General features: G+C 37.5%; 1 protein-coding gene across 1 annotated transcript in view; it reads left to right on the top strand.

Moving 5' to 3' along the window:
- Positions 1–577: 577 nt before the first annotated feature.
- The window catches only part of LOC104075518 (zinc finger protein 236-like), a gene marked incomplete at both ends in the record, with an annotated part of 28,605 nt that continues 5,708 nt past the window's right edge, over positions 578–23,474 (top strand). Inside the window, 15 exons of the mRNA XM_009576050.1 lie at positions 578–642; positions 1,143–1,294; positions 2,871–2,977; positions 3,072–3,223; positions 3,327–3,539; positions 3,962–4,241; positions 4,705–4,808; positions 6,290–6,655; positions 8,678–8,823; positions 10,072–10,315; positions 10,764–10,943; positions 12,257–12,409; positions 13,782–13,972; positions 15,667–15,798; positions 20,670–20,867. Of these exons, the coding sequence (XP_009574345.1) occupies positions 578–642; positions 1,143–1,294; positions 2,871–2,977; positions 3,072–3,223; positions 3,327–3,539; positions 3,962–4,241; positions 4,705–4,808; positions 6,290–6,655; positions 8,678–8,823; positions 10,072–10,315; positions 10,764–10,943; positions 12,257–12,409; positions 13,782–13,972; positions 15,667–15,798; positions 20,670–20,867 (2,683 nt within the window). The remainder of the gene's footprint in view (positions 643–1,142; positions 1,295–2,870; positions 2,978–3,071; positions 3,224–3,326; positions 3,540–3,961; positions 4,242–4,704; positions 4,809–6,289; positions 6,656–8,677; positions 8,824–10,071; positions 10,316–10,763; positions 10,944–12,256; positions 12,410–13,781; positions 13,973–15,666; positions 15,799–20,669; positions 20,868–23,474) is intronic.

The following is a 23,474-nucleotide window of genomic DNA, read 5'->3' as shown; positions in this document are numbered from 1 at the left end:
CTATGGTGTAAGCAATAGCATACAAGTAGGTTTTTTTCCTATATTGGTAACAGTATTCTTCTGCTGTGAAAAGTGTCTTTTGGGAAAATTTCTGCTTAAACTTAACCCATCCCAGTTTTTGATATAGTGTAATTCAGAACATTCTTTAAGCATTGCTTTTTGGCCTTTGATGCTGTGATCATCTGATGTGGTTTTTTTTTCTACCCTGTTTTCATAATCTTCACCCTTTTTGTCCACTAAAGGCAAACTGCACAGAAATAGTAAAATTGCTGCCCTTATCTTAATTACTGATACTTGTGGTTTCATTTTTTTCCCACATAACATTGATTTTTTTTTTTATATTAGAAGTATTCGGGCTTAGAGGGGTTGATAAAAGGACATCTCTAATAGCGTTAAAAAACCCTGCAATCTGAGCTATACTTCCCTAGCTCTGAATCATTGATACTATCATTTCATTCATTCATTTAGAAGAGGAGGTGATTAAGATCTGATATTTCAGAAGAACAAAACTGAATAAAAATTTCAGGTCTTTATACTGGAAATGTGAATAAAAATATGTTTATTTTTTACTTTGCAGTTTGCCTTTGAGAGGCTCTACTTTACTATTATCTAAAGAGTGGGAATATGTGGAGGAGATCCAAAGTAGGAGAAAATGGGGTTACTTTATCAGAAACTGGAGTTCTCCTATTGGGTCATCTCCTCCACTCACCCGCCATCCTCCCCACTGAGCTTTGCATCCTTGTGATCGGCTTCCAGTGTAGTTAAGGGAGCGTGGTACCAACGTGGATAAAGGGAGATGGGTCAACCTGTTTGACACATGCATGCTTACATACAAGAAATTCAAAATTTCAATGGCTCTAAGGTAATTGTGGCACCCCGAAGAAACTTCAAACAGTGTTTTTCTGTGGAGGAGATTTTCCAATAGAATTCCAGCTAATGGTAAGTAACCCTATTATGCATATTACGTAGATGCCAGAAACATTTGTGTATTTTGCCACTCAACGGTGAAGAGTATAAAATGAGTCTTACTATATGGTAATACTACTTAATCTCTTTTGAAGGTAGTCTTCAAAAAAGTGTGGTGTTATTCAAAGTCCAGTTCAGTGTATTTTCCAAGTTTGTGACTGTTTAATTTCTGGCAGGTTTTACAGTGAATGACAGCTACAATCAACAGACTCAATTTCCAGCTGTACAGCAGCTGCAGGATTCAAGCACACTTGAATCTCAGGCTCTTTCAACGAGTTACCATCCACCAGCCCTTCTTCAGGTTCCAAATACAGACACTATTAACGTAGTAAGTACTGCTGGAAGGCAGAATTCATTGTTCTGTGTTCAGTGATGAGTTTCTTTGAGCTATTTCATTGGTGATTAGGTAAACTGAGAATTCAGAAAAGTTTCGTGTTTTCTTTTCTAGATTGCTTATGTTTAACAGCTGGAAAACAAAAGGGCGGGGAGGGAGGATAACTGACCTGGCTACATGTTTCTAAAAAAGTTTTACGTTTTGATGCTTTAGGTTTAAAAAGGATGTAATGCTATGAAGTTGGATCATAAGTCTAATACTAAGGAAAGGACCTAATGTTATAAAATAATTTTACATTATTGCACTATATTCTGTCCTAATTATTTAATTTCTATGGGTAGAGATATGATCAAGCAATAAAAATAACATTACAAATTTGTAGTGATCATTCATGGAGCTTGCATGTTGCAGTGTGTGATGGTCTTCCGTGATTCTCATCTGGTTAAATTTGTAAAAGAGCTTAATTGCTTAAAACACAGTTTAAATGTAACTTTCTGTGATGGTAGCAGTACCTAGCATGAAGACTATCTGTAGTAATGTGTTTACCGTGATGACCTGCATGAATTAGAATCATAGAATCATTAAGGTTGGAAAAGACCTCTAAGATCATCGAGTCCAACCGTCAACCCAACACTACCATGCCCACTAAACCATGTCCCTAAGCACCTCATCTACACGTCTTTTAAATACTTCCAGGGATGGTGACTCTACCACTTCCCTGGGCAGCCTGTTCCAAGGCCTGACCACTCTTTCAGTAAAGAAATTTTTCCTAATATCCAACCTAAACCTCCCCTGGCACAACTTGAGGCCATTTCCTCTTGTCCTATCGCTAGTTAGTTGGCAGAAGAGACCAACCCCCACCTCACTACAACCTCCTTTCAGGTAGTTGTAGAGCGTGATGAGGTCTCCCCTCAGCCTCCTCTTCTCCAGGCTGAACAACCCCAGTTCCCTCAGCCGCTCCTCATAAGACTTGTTCTCTAATTATTGTCCTTTCATCCATGTTTGCAAAGGACAAATGTCAGTCAGAGGACTGAGGTGGGTTTTAGGATCTGGAAGAGTTTGAGTAATTTCAGCGTACATGCTTTGGAGTTTTCTTCTCTTCAAATCTTACAATGTGCTGTCATTCTCAAGGATTATTCTGTGATAATTTTTGCTTAGAGGAAAAACCTGTTCAAAAAGAAGTGAAGTCTTTCAGCACCACTGTGCATTTTACTACTCAGTGTGAGGCTCATACTGTTTAAAATAGCTGCTTTAGTGTTAAATTTAACCCCTCAAACACCAGAAAAATCTACGAGACTCGAGACATGTTTTTGTCTAGATTGACAGGGAGGTGTAAGTGCACCACATCGTCTGTTTATTCTGATTCAGTAGGCACACATTTTGCTGCTTTCCTTCTCACTATGAAAGAGTGAGGTATCATATTGCACTCTTAATTTCTTGTAAAAAATTTATGAAAGTATCATTTTGATTACTTGTGTTGACTGTAAATGCTATAATCTTTTCTCGCCTATTTGTGTGACTTTATTTCAGTATTGCATTACTGAAATTTACTTGAGGCTTTGATTTCTAGACTACTCGCTTGATACAAGATCAGTCATCGCAAGAAGAACTTGACTTGCATACCCAACGGCCTCATTTTCTTGAGGATAATGAAGATCAAAGCAGGCGTTCGTATAGGTTTGTTACACTTTTAGGTTCTGTCACAGAATTTCCTGAATCTTTTATGGCTAGTAATTATATACAACTAATGAAAACAATTTTCTTCTGATAGATGTGAATATTGCAACAAGGGTTTTAAGAAATCCAGCCATTTGAAACAACACGTACGATCACATACTGGTGAGAAACCTTATAAATGCCAACTCTGTGGCCGTGGCTTTGTTTCCTCAGGAGTTCTTAAGTCACATGAGAAGACTCATACAGGTAACAAGAGTATACCAGCTCTATGTTAGCTTAACTCACGTTTGGGTTTTGTAAGTAAACTTAAACAAATGGCATGCTACTTATTTGTTTCTGTTACTTTAAGGAGTTAAAGCATTCAGCTGTAGCATTTGCAATACCTCCTTCACAACTAATGGCAGCCTTACGAGGCACATGGCAACTCACATGAGCATGAAGCCTTACAAGTGCCCATTCTGTGATGAAAGCTTTCGAACAACAGTTCACTGCAAAAAACATATGAAAAAACATCAGGCAGTCTCCTCAGCTGTAGCAGCAGCTACAGAAACAGGAGGGGGAGGTAAATTATTTCATTTTTACTCTTACAGTCCTTACTACAACACAAGTACAAATGTTTCAGTGGATTACACGAATGCTGTAACAGTAATGTTACAAATTAGCGTTCCAGCATGGATAATGTCTAATGTCCACAGCCACTGAAATTGCTCTGTTATGTAAATTGTTTAAAGAAATCAGTTTTCCAGGAGTAGGACGTGTTTTGTCCTAAATTACTTATACCTGTATTCTATTATTGTAAAAATAAGAATTATAAATCCAGCTTTATTTAGAAGAAATATAGACATGAGTAGTTAGACCTCTGAAAGAGATTTAAGTCCAAGCACGTAATGTAGTGGCCATGTGTTTAATAATAAACCTTTCTATTTATGCAGTTTCAGCTGAAGATTAAACTAAACAGATGTGTGTATTTTTTTTTTTTAATAGTTGGATGTGTTGAAGATGATGATGAAAACTCTGAAAGAACTTCCAGAAAATCTCGTCCTGGTGTCATAACTTTTACAGAAGAAGAAACAGCAGAACTGGCAAAGATTAGGCCTCGAGAAAGTGCCACTGTCTCAGAAAAAGTTCTTGTCCAGTCTGCTGCGGAGAAAGACAGAATTAGTGAGATCAAAGATAAGCAAGCGGAACTGGAAGCAGAGCCCAAATATGCCAACTGTTGTAGTTATTGCCCCAAAAGCTTTAAAAAACCCAGTGATTTAGTCAGGTAAGGAATGGAAAAGTTTTGTGTATTTTTAATTTTATAAATTGTTCAACAGAAACTTAGCAGTAACAGTTTCAAATAACTTTTTTATGCCTAAGCTAAAGTTTGCCTCATATTTACATACATTCTTCTTTTTCAGAACGGTTTAAAAATGTGTCAAAATGTTATATATTCTGAACATGACTAAACCAACCTTTTCGTATTTCTTTTCCTGCAGTATTGAAATGATTATTATGAAGTTTTAGAATAATCTTTTTTTTCTTGCTATAGGACTTGCATATAAAAACATTTTAAAATCAGTTTGAAAAAGGCAAATGCTTAAATAATCTTCTTTACTAGTTCTGCTTAATGTAATGTTAATATAAGTACTCAATTAATTCTAAAACCAGTAAGATACAAAATAAGTATTTTTACAGACTGATATAAAAGTAGAAATTCATATATAGATGTATTCTGGAATTCTTAGGCATGTTCGTATCCATACTGGAGAGAAGCCGTATAAGTGTGAAGAATGTGGAAAGAGTTTCACTGTAAAATCCACTCTGGATTGTCATGTTAAAACGCACACAGGTCAGTAAGATTTTGAATGTCTTTGTTTAGAAACCAGTTACTTTCTTGACAGGCTGTTTTAACTGAGGATTTTGCAAGGAATGGTATGTTTCACTGTGATCTCGGAAATGGCACTATGAATGGCAGTGCTAGGTGAAATTTGGTACTTACTGCATCATCAAATGAATTATATTATGATATTGTTAATAAACCATATTATTACAGCCTTCCATATTAGGCTTATAAAGCAGTCATAGTCTTAGCTCCTGGAAAAACTATGTATGTATCTGTAATATTTTAATTTCAAATCTGTGGTAGCAGTTCAATGCTAAATGATTTTCCTGAGCAAGAGGGTGGAGTTGGAGGATTTTATAAAATAAAGAAAAAAATTATGAACGTTAATGTTTGTGCTGCTAAGTAGATTGAAAGAGTACAAAAAATTTGAGTATTTAGCTATTTGAATCATGCAAGTTGAATGTAAACCTGATTTTTGTAATATTTAGGTTTTTACAGTAGTTTCGTTGTATTCCTGAGAGAGGTCTGATTTTAGTTAGTAGTATTTTTCAACCCCAATTTTGCATAAATTAAAAAAAACCTCTTTAAATCTTTCATACTTGTTTTCTTCTTACCATTGAACTTCTGTAATAAACCCAATCCTAAACCAATTAATTTCTAAAACTGGCTACAGTTTTACAAAGGTGCATTATGAGCTTTTTTCAAAAATGCAAAAAATGGGTTTTCAGCTACAGTGGCATGTTTTCTGCCAGATATTTACATTATGCTTTTTGTGCGTTTTACAATTGCGCATATGGTTAATGAAACGGACTCCGAAGTTAACTGTTGTTACTTGTAGTATGTTAAAAATTCCATTTGAGACCAAGGATTTATTTTTAAATCTTACACGATCTGAAAGGAGAGCAGAGAAAGATGACTGTGTGTATAGACCAGATTTTTGGACTTCTAGATTACTTTAAGATGGTTGGTATTTTGTTTTAGAATATTATCTCACTTACAGATTTTATTCGTTTCTTACTTGCAATCCATTAATACTAGTCAGTATTGAGGTAAAGGCTGAAACAGAAGAATAAAGCTGCTGGAATTAAAAAGGAAACGAGTGGCTAAGTAAGGAGAAGCCAAATGCTCAAGAGGTTGAGATTAAACTTTTAATTCTCCAGTTTTATGCGCTATGTAGTTCAAACTTGATTAGTCAGGAAGGTGAGAGATGATGATGAGAACAGAGACATCAAGGTGACCAAATAAGATTCTGCATGGAAGTTTTAACAGCATATTAACTTTTAGAAATAGGAAAAAATTAAGATACCCTTCATTGAGATCCTTGATTCATTTGAAAAGCAACCAAAACTGTAAAGAAAAAGGCTAGTTATTTCCAATTTATTCTGTTCAAATGAGTGAAGAATCTGTATTTTTTTGAATTGTTGGTACAGTGCTATTGATTTTTAGAGGTTTTATCACTTATTTTTCTGTTTTTGAAACTTTTCCAGGCCAGAAGCTCTTCAGTTGTCATGTATGCAGTAATTCTTTTTCTACAAAAGGAAGTCTAAAAGTCCACATGCGTCTGCATACAGGAGCAAAGCCTTTTAAATGTCCACACTGTGATTTACGGTTTCGTACTTCAGGGCGCAGAAAAACCCACATACAGTGTCATTATAAACCAGAGACAAAGAAAGTTAGGAAGCCTGTTGCCCGTACTTCAGCTGAGGGACTACAACCAGTCAGTCTTCTTAATTCATCCTCAACAGACCCTAATGTTTTCATCATGAATAACTCTGTTTTGACGAGTCAGTTTGATCAAAATTTACTTCAGCAAGGACTTGTGGGCCAGGCTATCCTGCCTGCTTCAGTGTCAGGTAAAAATGGATTACTTTTTGGTGGTGGTGTTGAGATCAAGTACTGAACTTTGCTTTGTATTAGAGTTCAGAAAATTATGCCAAACACTACTTCCAAAGAGGTAAGAGTTGTACTGAATTCGTGATTTGATGCACGGTGGTGACATAAATAGAAATAAATTTATTTAAGAATGAAGAGGAAAATGTATGCAGTTCACCTAAAAAGATCTCTTCAGTTTTGTTGTAGTGTTACGCTGCAGAAAGGAGGGAAATACAGATAACAAATAGCTGGAGTACGTGTATTCTTTCTGGTAATACTCTTGCCTTTTCTGAAAAAGGAGAGAAGCAAAACAGTTATTCTGTAAGCTTTCCCTTCCGCAAGATGTATTTTGTATTCAAGCATTAGGTCATAGAGCAAAGAAAAGTTTGTCTATGCTAGTTATTTACATAAATAATGAAGAGTGTGTTTTAAGTAATGCTTTGCTGTACATGCGTAGTTAATGGACCAAAATAAAAAGAAAAAAACCACACACCCCCAAAAAACCCAACTAAAAAAACAAAACAAGGAAACACTTTAGCGATACAAAAAACTTCTAGTGTAGGCATGTATGCTAAATAATTAAATGCCTAGGATACGAAGTCTTACTAGGTCTTACCAATTGACAGTGACTACAGCTGCATTAGCACATTAAATGTGCCACAACCATTCTTTGACTCTGAGGCCAACTGGCACAGAATATCCAACGTGCTTCATGTTGCAAGTAAATGACCTTTTGAGAATGATCCTTGCTAACTGCTAAATTGCTTTCAGGAGTTGTTCCTGTAAGTGCTAGCTGGCCTCAGGCAAAGTTGGGACAGGATGCGGTTTTAAGAGAAGAATGGTGTTCAGGTGTCTGGAAATGTTCCCTGGTTCTTTTACTTACTTACTACTTAAATTGTGGGTCTTGGACTGTCTGTCCATCACTTCTGAAAGTGAGACTTTGATTTTCTGTACTTTGGCACTTTTTTCAGTACATATCTATGATTTTGAAGGTATGCCCACAAATTCACAGTTATGTATGAGTCTCATATTTAACTGTAGTCATTCCAGCTTACCTGATTTAACCTAAATTGTTGTCCAGAACCAGCAAACTGTTGGTTGTTCAGAAGATACTGGTAAATGTTACTTGACAGGCACCGTTTGTGATAAATTTGTGATTAAAAACTGTCTGATGTTCGCTTGGATTTTTGAGTGAACACAGTAAGGAGGAGTTTCTAGCATGTTCAGACGTCCTAGAAAGAGGGAGGAGCCTTCTTAAATCGAGATTAGTGATTTGTGTTTTGCCCAGAGCAGGTATTTCTTGGGTGCATTGTAAAGCAAATTGATTGTACTAAAGGATTATGGAGAGGGAAGGATAGATAGATAGATGTTTTCGAAGCATCAACCAAAGGAGACTGGTTGATCTTACTGAAAGTGTTTGGAGAAGAAGGTATGTCAAACATAAGGTGACTTTTTCCATATATTCTCTCAAGACCTTTTGTAGAGACGGTCTATTCAACTTCTGAAATTAGGAGCTTTCTAAGTTCTAAAGATTTTGTATTTCAAATGCTAATGTGCTTTTATTTCCATCCATGTGAGTACATAGGATGAACTTTGACACCTTCTTGAACAATGTTTGAGCTGTGCAAAAATGTGGCAGTAGCTTTCATGTGTATGTTCAGAGTCAGAATGTACGTATCATGTGTGAGTGCTGCTTGTATTTAGGCGTGGCACACTCTCCAACGAAATTTATACCAAATTTCTCCAGGTTTCCAAAGCTACTCTGGCGTGGTTCTTGTTTTGTAAGATGCTAGCTAGTGCTTAAATAATAACAATCATTAATCGCATAGAATTTATGAAGCATTGAAATAGGCAATCATCTGCTTCAAATTATTTTCTTGGCATAAATAAATGTGTGTGTGTGTAGCTTTTGTATTGATTTAATTTATAAAAATAAACAAGCTAGAAGAGGCAGTCAGTAATGATAAAGAAAAACATTATAATATGACTGTTTTCTTTGGTAGCTGGAGGTGACTTAACTGTGTCCTTGACAGATGGTAGCTTGGCCACTCTTGAAGGAATACAGTTACAACTTGCTGCTAATCTAGTTGGACAAAATGTTCAAATTTCTGGAATAGATGCCACCAGTATTAACAACATAACATTACAGGTAGGTTGCTTGCAGTTTCTTGCTTTTAATTTTACAGAGTCACATTGAGGTCTAAAGGAGATTTAATGAGCGTACGTACTTGTGGAAGAGTTCTCTTGAGTTGAGTGAAGCACGTGGAAATACCATGCTGTATCAATTGTACCATGTTAGAAGACTTAGACAATAGCTGCACGGTGGTGATTTTTTCCTGTTCTGGTTTCTTTCAGTTTTTCAGGGGTTTTTTTTTAACACCTCTGGGATTTTGGCAGATTGCTTAAAAATCCATATTTTTTCTTTTAATTGCATTTTGTCTTTTCACTTTAAAAGCATTTTAGGCTAAAGCTCCCCACCCCCTCCCCCAGAAGAACCCCCCCCAGAAACAAACCAACCCAAATTATTGCACAGAACGTTCTTTTCCTTAACATAACACACCGGTGTTATTTGGCAAGTTTTTAATACTTGGATTCACAATTTAAATTCCCATTGAGCTTGTAAAATGAACAACAGATAAAGGTGTGATGATTACATTTAAAAATTTATATTTAAAATTATGTGAAAGAACAATTTTGACAAACTGGGTTGTGTTTGATTGGTTTCACAGAATCATTGAGGTTGGAAGAGACCTCTGGAGGTCACCAGGTCCACCCCAAGGTCAGGGAAGGGTCCTCTTCAGAGTTGCATTGGGTTGCTCAGAGTCTGTCTACTAAAGAAGTTTTTAGGATAAAATGAAGAAAACCGTATTTTAATTTTGTTTCCCCCAGTCCCCAAACACTCATCCCTAAAGAGTAAAATGTCTATTTTTAACTATCAAGAACAGATATTTGACTGTGAACTGAGACCTTAATGACCCTAAGAGCTGAAAAAATAGATAATTTCTGATATCGGTCTTCTCTCTGCTCCATGCCTTTTCACTTTCAAAGACCTGAAGACAGTGATAAGCGTTACATGCAGCAGTAAGACAGTACAGGATCCCAGCTTTGTGGGTACCTGGTGCCCAGCATTCTCATATGTAACTACGATCTTGATTTCCCAAACATTTTGCTGAGGGAAGGGAGGGAAGAATCTACAGCTGAAGACTGTTTGTATAGTGACTTTGGAGACTGGCTATATACAGACACTTAAAAAATAAATTTGAGTTTAAAATGTTTAATTATAAAGTTTGTATATTATATATACTCTATGTGCAACCCTTTGAATTCTAGATTTATGTTAAGACTAAATCCATATTTGTTAACTTCAGATTGATCAGATTGAAAACTTGCTTTTCAGATTGATCCAAGTATTCTACAGCAGACGTTACAGCAGAGTAATTTACTTGCTCAGCAGCTAACTGGGGATCCCAGTATGGCTCCACAAAATGCCTCCCTCCAGGCAACAGAAAATGCAGTGCCAGCTAATGTGGTTATTCAGCCTATATCAGGCCTGTCTTTGCAGCCCACAGTAACATCTTCTGCTAACATGACAATAGGATCCCTATCGGAGCAAGAGTCTGTGCTGACAACCAATGCTAGTGGTAAGCAGTGTCAATAGTTTTATTGTGCTTTGAATGTCTTAGTTTTAGTTACGGTGTTACCCACAGTGAGAAAATCTGCCCCCCTCCCCCAAATAAGCATACAGTTCTTGTATCAGCATATTCAGCAAATTTTACGGCTTTGTTTTACCATTTTTGAATATGATTTTTTCAGAAGGTGGACTATATAATGAAAATATTGAACAACATTTAGTCTTTAGAAACATACAAAATCTTTGTTCTGAAGATCTTAACCTGCAGAGGAATAAATTGGATATGAAAACAATTTCTTCTTTAAAGTACAAGTTCTAACATCTTCCCCTGGCTACATCTTTAATAGTAGTTTAGAAAAGAATATATTAATTGCTTTAAAAATTGTATCTATTATAAAAAAACGATCTTCATGGATTTTTTTTTTTTTTTTTTTTTTGTTCTACCCGCTTGTATTTAGGTGCACAGGACATCTCTCAAGTCATGACTTCACAGGGTATGGTATCATCTTCAAATGGACAACATGAGATAACATTGACCATAAATAATTCCAGTTTGAGTCAAGTTCTAGCTCATGCTTCGGGTTCTAGTACTACAAGCTCATCAGGAAGTCCCCAAGAAATCACTCTTACAATATCTGGTTGGTATTTTTAATGATGTTTAATGATACCAGATCTCCATTTTATAAAGTAGCTATACAGTGGCATTTGAGGATATTTTCACTGTCCACAGCTTTCCCATGGTGTATTTTTTTTATATTCATCAGCTTTAAAAGATATTCCCCATATCTGCTTTTGAAAACCAAATACATTTGATTTGAGGAGGCGTGTTAGGTTGGTTTCCTATTTTATTCATAGTGTTGGTTCAACAGATACTTTTCTCAGTGGCAAAGCCCATATAACCAGTTCTTATTTGCTCGCGGTGCCTCACTTGAGGTAGTGCAACTCCTGGATAATACTGGGGTGGGAAAAAGTATGGCAGGCATTGGAGATAAGTTTACTTAATCTAGTTTTGTTTAAACGCCTGTGGAACCATGTTCTAATAGATGTTCTGACCATTTTTTGAGGTATACGGTTCAGCCTTTATAATACGTAGTTAATACTTCAGGTTTCTTGTGAAAAAATTCAGACCAATTTTCTTACTGCCTTTAAGAGACTGATCCTATATACATTATAAATAGCTTTCCACTTCTGCCAAAGACAGTTTGTATTTTGTATCGTTACATTTCTTTAATAGATCCAGTATAGTCTTCAGTGCTTTTCTCTTTCTTTTTTCTTTTTTCTTTATTTCTTTTTCTCTTCTCTTTTTCTGTTTTCTGTGACATGTTTAGTTTTTTTAAGTGTCATGACAATAATGTCCATGTTAAGGTGTTATGTTCCCCCATCTATGTTTTTCCTGCTTGTTAATGGATGTTCGCTCATTAAGATAATGGAGTACAGCTGTCCAACAACTGATAGAATCTGCTTTTGGTTTCTGTATGTTCTATGTTTGTTGACCATTCCACAAAATTAACACTGTGAAAGTGATGTTTTTTCCAAAAGAGGACAAGTTCAATGCAATTCATTATCTATATAGTAGATGTAAAAAAAAAACAAAAAACAAAAAACAAAACAAAAAAAACCCTCACATTTTAACCATTAGCCTTTAGTTTGCTAGGTTATATGGTTTCATGGAGTTGGTGCCTTCAATCTAACTAAGCAAGATCAGTATTTGTGTAATTATTAATACGCACAGGCATTTCTCTACATGTTACTATCTAGATACGCATAATTACATCTGTATTAAAAACTTGTTGACCCTCTGCATAAAAATCTTCATGTGTAGAAATGAATTTTTTATTTTGGTTGTATTTTCTACTTTTGTTATTTTATGATTACTTTTTTATAGTTCTAAGTACAGTAGCAGAGTAACGTTGAGACATTTCCAGTTATAATAGGACTAATTTCTATTCAGGCCAAGATCTTATTCAGCATAATTCTGGAAGCAGTGATCTGAATAGTGGCTTAAGGCTGACAGCGCCAACTATCAACAGTCAGACTACAGGTGCTACATTAACTATAAGCAATGACCAGCTTCTTTCTCAGGGCACTTCACTAAATGCTCCAGGTATGCATACAATGATTTTTCTAATTAACGATAATAACATTTTGTTAAAAAATAGATGTTAGACCAGGTAACTAAATCTGAAATGGTATAATCTTGCACATTACGCTTCAGGAACTACATGGCTCTGTGTTTTCTCACTGGCCTTAAATTGTTATGCCAATTTAAATGAGCTTTACTCCACAGAGTAAGAAGAAAATGAAAACAAGAAGGTGTATCTAAAATTAGTACTTTGAGGCAGTTACAGGAATATTGAAGGACTATTTCTGTAAATTGAAGGATGAAGAAATCTGCTAATGTGCTGCAGACATGATAAAATGTCCTTTATATCAAATTTGATCTAGTATTCAAATTTTGATATTTTAAATATGCATATGAATTTCTTTTTATATATACACACAAACACGTGTGTGTATGTATATAGTCATTCATACTTTCAACCAGTGCAGCAGGTTGCATTGGTTGCACTGATTGGTTGCAGCAGTTTGCACTAATACAGACTTATTACTGATATGTAAATAATTTTCTTCACTCTTATGCATACTTAAATTTTCTGTCTTCCTTTTCCTTTCGTCTGTCTCCTTTCATAGCTTCCTTTAGTGCACATATACATCTATAAAGCAAATCTGCTTTAATGTCATACTGGGGGAGGCTTACCCCAGCGTATCCTGTACGATTAGAATGTTAAGACATGCTCTTGTGTAGTGAATTAGTAAATGAAATAGTAAAACCAGACAGTTTTGTTATAACTTCTGTCTCATCTTCTCAGGTTTTTGAGGCTTATTATAAACTGAGAGCTGTGAGGCCTCTAGTCACATGTTGGAGAATATATAAAAAACTATTACAGAGCTATTACAATCTTTGTAATCTGTATAATCTATAAACTGTAATGAAATACCTATTAGCAATACACTGGCCTTTTTTGCTAGTATAGATTATCAACCGTGTTGCAAGGATAGGATGGGAGCGTTGGGTTACGGAGTTTTCAAATTTTGGTTTTAGTGCTACGAGTCAAAGTGTATTTCACTGAAGGTGGTCACACTACAGAAATGTGTAACCTGAAACTTCTTCAGGTGTCTTTTTGGCATTGAGTCATCTCCCACACGCCATGTTACAAAGTTATTGCTTTGCAGTGTGATGTCCATCAAGCTATATTTAAATGTAATTTTTCTAATTTTATCATCTGACTCTCTGACACTTTTTGACACATGATTAGCTGTTTAACTGATTTATTTGCTTCCAAAATAGAAAGGCCTAACAAAAGAGAAATAGAAATTAAGTTCAATTAAAATAAGTTTGCAGCTAAGAGTTTATGTATGTAACAGATTTTTTTTTTTTTTTTTTTTTTTTTTTTACTATTTTGCATATATTCCAGAACTTAATACAACAGGTGGAACGAGCCTTCCTTCAACAACACCCATATCTCAGTCTACAGTTTCTGCCCAGAATTTGGTAATGTCTTCATCAGGAGTCGGAGGAGATGGTAGTGTCACCTTGACTCTTGCTGACACTCAGGGAATGTTGTCAGGTGGTCTTGATGCAGTTACACTTAATATCACTTCACAGGTAAGAAATGCTTTTCTGAAGTGACAGATAAACTAACATTACTGTCTTACAGGTCAGGAATAGGAGATTTTGCTTAGAAAATAATTTTGTCCTGTAAAGACGTTGTATTTGAAAACTCAGTTAACTTTCCTTCTTTCTGACAACAGTGTGTGCGCACTGGCATCTAGAAGCATAAAATATTTAAACAGAAATACAGATAAATTTTGCAGGGTTTTTTTTTTTTTGCAATGAACAGATAGGTTCTACTGTTTCAAACATTGTTTGAGATCAATTTTTAGTGATAAACTAAACTGTGTACTTCATCATCGCTATTCAGTAATATATCTTAGTATTCCTAAACTTTTTATTGTTTAATCTGGTAAATTTTTCGTTTACTTCTTGTGAACATGAGAGTTGAAGAGCAGTTGCGACAGTTCCTTTCGCAGCAAATAACAGGACAGAATTTAAATTAAATAGACTGTCTTTAATAACAGGTAGCGTTATAAGAAATTTTTATAAGAATAGTGCTGTATGGACTATCATCCCTCCAGAAGCTTTAGCACTAGTTTTGTTTTTATCATAATCTAATGTGGTGTCATCAAGAGCTAAAGATGTGTTGGCAAATAGAATGCATAGAGCGGAGAGGGGAAAAAACCCAATCAGTAAACAATATTAGAAGACTAGAAAGTGAAAATTTAGGGTCATTGTGTGGTTGGCATTTCAGTGTAGATTTGACATCTGAAAACTTGGGCAGTTTCTTCTACTTTCTTGGCTGAACTAGGTTTAGATTGTTTTTTACTTTTTGACCCAAATTAAAACATGTAAATGTATATAAATGATAGGCTATTTGTCTAGCATATGGTATAATTAAACCTGGTGAAGCAAAGTCTGAGGATGGTTATATGCTTCCCTCTCTGCAGTTTTGCTCTGGGGAGGGGAAGAAAAGACTTCTTAAATAGTTCTTGTGACATATTTGTGATTTCTGGCATCACAGAGTAACAAAGCAACATGCGGTTTCATTTCAGACTTTGTAATAGTTTAAGCAGTTACATTTGGCAGTGTTGATGTTTATTAATAAGACACTATGCCTGATGTTAAGGCAAGCATAAATAAAAATGTAACATTGTTCTGGGTACTATGCAAACACAGTCTATGTTGCAGGAATCTTGATAAGTAGACAGGTAGTACATAAAGGTACTGTGTTTCCTGGGGAAATTGAAAAGTCTTTAACGGTAATGTAGAAATAGAAGTAGTGTGATATTAGTAATTGTGTGTCTTAATTAGTAATTTTGTACCTTGATTTCATGTACTTTGGAAGTAGGTTTAATTAAGAGATTTAAAAAAAGGGAAATATTGTGGGAAGACCATGCAGGAAAGCAGAATAGAGGGGTTAAAGAAAGTATCAGCTAGAGAGACAAAGACAAGGGAAGGCTGAGACATTCAGCAATTGATGCAAGGCTGGGAAAAATTAATCAGAACTGAATCTCTACTCTTACAGATTTCCAGCTGTTGTTACCCTTCAATTGGTAGACTTAAAATGGAAGGAGAAAAGGAAAGAAAACAGTAGTATTTGTTCAAATAGGATTCTGGAATGGACTTTTTCAAGGGAAAAAAAAAAAGTAGTTTTGAGGTATAAAAATAATTTACATGACTACAGCTAGCTGCTTAACTACAGTTATTGTACCTTTCTTTTTCTTTTCTCCCCTCTTTGACAGGGTCAGCAGTTCCCTGCTATACTCACAGATTCCAGTCTCGCTAGCCAAAGTGGGTCAGGCTCACAGCAAGTCATACTGGTGAGCCATACACCCCATTCAGCATCTGCAAACTCTGATGAAATAACGTATCAGGTAGATGCAATATATTTCTGTATCTTTTGTGGGTAAAGGACATTATGTAATCAAAATACTGGAATGATTCCTCTATATCCTGAAGCAGGAAGGCTGATGTCATTTCCAAGTAAGAGTATTGGGAAGAGGTTAATTGTGACTTCTTAGTCACCTAGATTCCGTTTTCAGTTTTGAGTTAAAAACACTTTTTTTATATACAAAAAAGAAATGCAATTAATGTGTTTCTTTCTACAAATTACATAACCATGCTGTCAACACAGACTGCTCCAAAAATTTCCAAGTAAGTTTGTAATTAGATAATAAAAATAGACAAAGTTGAGCACTATGGAAAAACATAGCACCTATTGCTACATCTTTTCCTTTCTCTTTTAGTAACCAAATTGCTTCAATAGTGGAGCAGTATGAAGTCTTTTCAACTTCTTATGTATTTGAATTTCAATAGAAACTTTTGCATATGTAATACAGTATTAATATTAGAAAAAGTAGTTCAGACTTCTCTTGTTGAAGGCAAAATGAATGTTTTCAACTAACCTGGTAATGCAAGCTCTAAAATAGGAAAAATGGGAGAGGCAGATGGTGACCCACAATCAAGTGAAGAAGTGGTGGACTGGATTGGCAAGCAAAGGGCAAGATGTGGGCAAGTTGTGGCTGATATGGGCAAGAGAAACCTCAAAAATAATAAGCGCTGAAGGGAGGGGGCCTACCTCAAGTGTATGTGTATGAATAAAGGTGCCGAGACAACAATATAATAGAAGAAACTTCAACACTTTTCTTGGAAAAATTGTCACAACTGACAATTTGGGCCTCTCTGAAGTGCCTGTACGCTGATGCATGCAGCATGGGGAAAAAACAGGAGGAGTTAGAGGTCTGCATGCAGTTGCAGGGCTGTGATCTCATTGGAATCAGAGAGACAAGGTGCTACAGCTCACACAACTGAAGCGCTGCCGTGGCTGGATTCAGGATCTTTAGGAAGGACAGACTGGCAAGACGGCAGCAGGAATGCATGGAGCTCTGCCTGGAGGGTGAGCCAACTGAGACCTTACGGGTAAGGATTGGCAAGCAAACCAACATGGGTGGCACTGTCATGAATACTAGCCATCTGCTACAGATCAGAAACAGATAGAAGATGAGGTTTTCATCTTGATCTTGGGCAAAGTGTCCTAGCTGAGTAGAGTGTCCCTTCTTGAGTAGACGAGTTGGACTAGATGATCTCAAGAGGTCCTTTCCAACCTAAACGAATCTGTGATTTGCAGTCCCTGGTCCACATGGGTTACTTGAACCTGCCTAAGATCTGCTTCTGGAAGGGCAACAAGCAGGGCAAAAGGAATCTGGGAAATTTCTGGAGTGCGTTGATGATAACTTCCTGATACATATGACTGAAGCCAGCAAGTGAAAGTGTTCTTCTGGGCCTGATAATTGCAAACAAGGAAGAACTGATTAGGAATGTGAAGGTCAGGGACGTCCTTTGTTGCAGTGACCATGAGATGGTGAAGCTCAGGATCCTGAGGGAAGGAAATAAGACAAATAGCAGGATCACAACCCTGGGCATGAGGAGAGCAGACTTTGGTCTGTTCAGGGTTCTGCTTGGAATAATCGTATGGTAAGCAGACCTGGAGAGAAAGAGGACCAGGAGAGCTGGTTGATTTTAAATGTTGTCCTCCTCCAAGCTAAAGAATCGTCAATCCCAATGTGTAGGAAGTCAAAGGCGACAGGAGGCCAGCATGGAGGAACAAGGAGCTCCTGACAAAACCCAGATTTAAAGAAGCAGCATACATAAGTGGAATCAGGATCAGGTGACTTTGAAGGAGTACAGAGACACCATTCAAGGAGGCAGGGATGAGTTTAGGAAACCCAACGCCCATCTGGAGTTGACTCTGAAAGGGACATAATATGTAACAAGATGGACTTTTACAGGTATATCAGCAGCAAAAGGAAGATGCATTGTCTTGCTGCTGATTGGGGCAGAGGACCTGGTGACAGAAAACTTGAAAAAGGGTGATGTACTGAGTGTCTCTTTTTGCTTCATTTTTACTGGTTTGCTTCATTTTTGTTTTCTGCAATCCCAGATCACCAAGATCAGTGGGAAAGGGTGGAACACTGAATATCTACCCTCAATAGAGGGGGATCATGCACAAATCCATTGGTGATGGGATACATTCATGAGTGCTGAGGGAGCTTGCTGATGTCATCATCAGACCACTGTCTATTATCTTTGAAAAGTCATGGTGGTTGGGAGAGGTTCCTGAGGACGTGGAGAAAGCAAGAGTTACTCCTGCCTTCAAGAAGGGCAGGTTGGAGAATGTGGGGAATTACAGGTCAGTCAGCCTCACCTCAATCCCTGGGAAGGTGTTGGAGCAAATAATCCTGGAAAGCATTTCCAAACACATGAAGGACAAGAAGCAGAGATTTATGGAGGGGAAAACATGCCTAACTGACCTGAGAGCCTTCCACAATGAGATGACTGGCTTGCTGGATGAGGGGAGCAGTGGATGTGGTTTGTCTTGACTTTAGTAAGGCTTTTGATGTTGTCTCCCATAACCTCCTTGTAGGCAAGCTGATGAAGTATGGGCTAGCTAAATGGAACAGTGAGGTGGATTGAAAACTGCCTGAACTGCTAGGCATGAAGAGGTTCTGATCCATGAAACAAAGTCCATCTCAAGGCCAGTCACTAGTGGTGTTCCCCCAGGTTCAAATACTGGGGCCACTACTATTCATTAATGTTTTTCATTAGTGATGTGCGTGATAGAACAGACTGCATGTTCGGCAGGTTTACAGATGATAGAAAACTGGAAGGAGTGGTTGACAGACTGAATGGGTGTGCTGCCATGCGGAGGGACCTTGACAGGCTGGAGAATTGGGCCAACAGGATCTTCATGAAGATCAGCAAAGGGAGGTGCAAAGTCCTGCCCCTAGAGAAGGACAACCCCATGCACTAGTACACACTGAGGGCAGCAGGAAAGCAGCTTTTCAAAGAAGGACCAGGGGTACTGGTGGGCAAGTAGTTGACCGTGAGCCAGCAATGCAGCAAAGAAGGCCAACGCCATCCTGGGATGCATTAAGAAGAGCGTTGCCAGCTGGTCAAAAGGGTTGATGCTCCCCTCTTCTCAGTACCAGTGAGAACACATCATCTAGAGTGCTGTGTCCAGTCCTGGGCCCCCCAGTACAGGAGAGGCATGGATATATAGGAGTGAGTGCAGTGGAGGGCTACAAAGATGATTAAGGGATTGGAGCATCCGACATAGAAGGAGAGGCTGAGAGAGCTGGGACTGTTCAGCTTAAAAGAGAGCAGGCTCTGGGTGGGGGGTTCTTATCAATGTGCATAAATACCTGATGGGAGGGAGTAAAGCAGACGGAGCCAGACTCTTCCTGGTGATACCCAGTGAAAGGACAAGAGGCAATGGGCACAAATGAAAATAATTCAGTCTGAGCATAAAGAAACCCTGTTTTACTGTGAGGGTGGTTGAACCCTGGAAGAGGTTGTCCAGGGAGGTTGTAGAGTCTCTATCCTTTGTGATATTCAAAATGTGTCTGGGCATGGCCCTGAATGTGCTCTAGGGACACTGGACTAGATGATCTCAAGCCATCCCTTCCAACTTGAACTATTCTATGTTTCTGACAACATCTTGTGCATATGATTTTTACATTTGCATATGCTTATGAGTGTGAGTTCTTAACAATGTTAGTGTTCAAATACTCTGTGAAGGTGGATGTTTTAAAATTTAACATGAACATATTTTCTTACTCTTCTGAATTTAAAACTAGATTTTGTGTCTTTCAATATATATGCTTTCATAAATTAGGGTGCCATTTCATAAGGCTTATTATAATGTCACTTTTAAAGTGTGACTGTGTCTGAGTAGCAGTATTGTAATAACAGTCAAAATGTAGCAGTAATGTAAACTAGTTTTCCTGTGATGTCATCTGTTTTATTTAATCATGGTGACTGTATTGATTGACTTTCAATATTTCACCCTTTTCCCAAGAGCTTCAAACTAGTTGGAAACAAACACACACACACACACACGCGTGCACGCAGGCACATGGGATTTTTTTTGTCATTTCTTTCAATATGTTTTATATTGCATCTTTACTTTCTAGTATGGTTAATATTCTAACTATGTTCTGTATCTTTTCAAGTTTAGTTCATGCTGAATAATTCATTTAGAGTACTACTACCTTTATCTTTCCTTCATCTTCATTTGTTTTTTTCTATAAGTTAACGTATTCAAGATTCTTTTGTATCTATAAAGTTGAAGGAATTTTGTGTTATTTTATTTGAAGAAAGTGAAATTTTTCCAAACACTCCTCATTGATTATAACAAAACAAAAATGCAACACAACCCCATTCAAATTCTATCAACTTTTCATTGTGTTTCAGTACTTCTGGAACTTTGTGTTGGTAGCTCGGAGCTTTACTGCCTTACGAAAATAGAGTCCCCAGTGAAGAAATTAAACAAATTGAAAATATTCTTCTCCTCTGTAAATCAGAGATACTTTCTTTTTTGTCTGAAATGTTTTTGGCTTTGAATTTTGTTCAGTGAGAAATGTGAGAATCATCTGAGATGCTCAGGAATATAAAATTGAATGTAGGAAAATATTGCTACAAACACATTCTATTTATAATGCATAAATGAATTTGATCATAGTTACAATCTTTCTGTTTTCTTAAAATACACATATGTGTCATTCTTAAGAGCAATGAAATGCAAGTTCATATTTACATACAACTTATTTATTTCCTTTGTGTAGGTAAGTTGCTTTTGCAAGTACTCTCCAAAAATCGGTCACGTTGAGGTAGATTTTGAAAAATAAACCACTGTTGTGGATGTGCCTATGAAATTATTTGACAGTGTTTTTGTAAATTGTTACAGGTGACAGAGGTTTCTCCTAACGTGACTAAAAGCAGTCAAGCAGAAAAAGAAGGTCGCGTGCACCAGTGTTTTGAGTGTAGTCAAACCTTTTCTTCAGCCACCATGTTGATGCACCATAGTAAAGAGGTTCATGGCAAGGAAAGAATACATGTTTGCCATGTGTGCAATAAAGCCTTTAAGCGAGCAACACATCTCAAGGTATTTGGTAATAACAGTTGATTGTTCTGTTAGCTCATTCTTTTGTTTTGGATTTTTTGCCATATTAATGAAAGGTACCTATTATCCCTTTACCTTTCCTTTTACAGTGTGAGAGTTGTGCATCTGAGAGTGATAAGTGATAACGTATACACAGATAGAGAACTCTTTCCTGGAGCATGGAGAGGATTTTAATGCATATATTGACTACAAAATGTAAAATGTGAATGCCTGTCATGCAAATAATAGTGCCAGAAAAATATTTCGCTTACTTTATTTGCTTACGTATGTCATCACTGCTAATCCTGATTTCCAGATAAGCTTTTGGAATCATAGGAAGCTATCTGCTTTGCACTCTATCATTTGATTTTTCAGATGCTCTGTCTTGTGAGTACAAGTGACATCTGCAGAGGAAGTATTTGTTTTAAAATATCCTTACATTATTACTGTTGTCTAGTGATATTTTCTATGTAGTTTTCTCTAGATTATGAACTACCTGATACTTCCACGTCTTTTCAAAAAAATCAGCGGTGTGTTTAAGTTTTTAATTAGATTATAGAATGTTCCTGTTAAGAATATTGGGCTGCACTAGATAAATGGTATGTCCAGGCCAGTATCCTATCTTTGAGAGATACTAAAAGGCAGAGATTTGAAGAAGTGTTTTACGAAAAGAGCAAACATATAACGCAACTTGCCCAGAATTTTGCCAGCTTCCAAGAATTTGTAGCAGGAAACTTCTGGAGCCAGAGGCAATGTCTTTATATTAGGTAGCTCTTAGGAGAACTTTTCAATAGATTTCCTTTCACTTTAGTATCGTATTTTTAGGAAATACCCTGTTTGTCAAGTTCACCCCCTTAGAGTGATCATGTGTGTCAACCAGACTATTGGTCCTTGGGGAAACTGTCACAAAATGTGATATTGTGAAACTGTTAACCTCTGGTTTAGGATAAATTTTCCAGGAAAAACAAAAAAATAAATACAGCGTTGATACTTGTATTCCTTAAGTAACAATAACAAAACCCCAAATATCAGTCTCTCTTCGGTTTGCTTTCTTAGAACTGGCTGGTGTTACACTTTTTTCGTAATTAAACCTTGACTTCTATTATATACTGGGCCTGGGTTAAAGATATGACAAGGAAAATTCCTACCCTGGTACAGCCCTTGGATTATTATCCATTATTGCTTTTTCATGTAGGCAGTGATGAAGTTGCGATAAGAAGTCCAAAGGCGATCAAAAGAGGCTTCAGGGCCTTGGGACGACTGGTTAAGGGATCAGGAGCACAAGTAGTGTTCTCCTCTATCCTTCCAGTTGCAGGGAATGATGAGGGAAGAAACAGGAAGACCCAGCAGATCAATAACTGTCTCCGAGGCTGGTGTCACTGGCAAAATTTTGGATTTTTTGATCATGGGTCTGTGTACGCGACACCAGGCCTCCTAGAGAGAGATGGGGTACACCTGTCTCAAAGGTGGAAAAGGATCTTTACGCAGGAGTTAGCAGGGCTCATTGAAAGAGCTTTAAACTAGATTTGAAGGGGGAAAGGGATAAAATCAGGCTTGCTAGATATAAGCCTGAGGGCAACATGCCAATGTTTGAGGGACAGTGTGCTAGCGAGGTCCTTCAGTCTGCTCCACGATGTGCTGAGTACACTGGAGCACATTTGAAACGTCCCTGTAACTAATGCATGCAGCACCCCTAGCCATCTCAGTGGAGATAGGGGATGGAGATCCACATGGCAGAAAAGACACAAGGGTTGTTGATGTGTTAGAAACCATGGAAGCGCCTTAGAACAGTCACATAGGAATTAGGGCTTCTCCCCAAAAAAAGGTGGCAGGATCAATAGCCTAACTGAAGTGCACCTACACCAATGCTCACAGCAGGGGCAACAAACAGGAGGAGCTGGAAGCCATTGTGCAGCTGGAAAACTATAATATAGTTGCAATCAACATGGTGGGATGAGTCTCACGACTGGAGTGCTGCAATGGATGGCTATAAGCTCTTCAGAAGGGACAGGCGAGGAAGGAGAGGCGGTGGGGTAGCCCTCTATGTTAGGGAGTGTTTTGACTGTCTAGAGCTTGATGATGCTGATGAAAAGGTCGAGTGATTATGGGTAAGAATTAGGGGGAAAGCCGACAAGGCAGATATCATGGTGGGAGTCTGTTACAGGCCACCCAACCAGGATGAAGAGACAGATGAAATATACTATAAGCAGCTGGGAGAAGTCTCACTATCACTAGCCCTTGTTTCCATGGGCGACTTCATCTTCCCAGATGTCTGCTGGAAATACAATACAGTGGAGAGGAAACAGTCCAGGAGGTTCCTGGAGTGGTTGGAAGATAACTTCCTGACACAGTTGGTGAGGGAGCCAACTAGGGATGGTGCCCTGCCGGACCTGTTTTTTGTGAACAGAGAAGGACTTGTGTGTAATGTGATGGTTGGAGGCTGTCTTGGGCATAGCGACCATGAAATTAGATAGAGTTTTTGATTCTTGGAGACGTAAGGAGGGGGATTAGCAGAACTGCTACCTTGGGCTTCTGGAAGGCAGACTTTGGCCTGTTTAGGAGCCTGGTTGACAGAGTCCCTTGGGAGGCCGTCCTGAAGGGCCAAAGAGT

This window comes from Fulmarus glacialis, unplaced genomic scaffold, assembly GCF_000690835.1.
Source record: "Fulmarus glacialis isolate BGI_N327 unplaced genomic scaffold, ASM69083v1 scaffold6224, whole genome shotgun sequence".
Classification (NCBI taxonomy): domain Eukaryota; kingdom Metazoa; phylum Chordata; class Aves; order Procellariiformes; family Procellariidae; genus Fulmarus; species Fulmarus glacialis.
The sequence above is the reverse complement of the archived record's forward strand: the minus strand, read 5'-3'. Positions and strand labels throughout refer to the sequence as shown.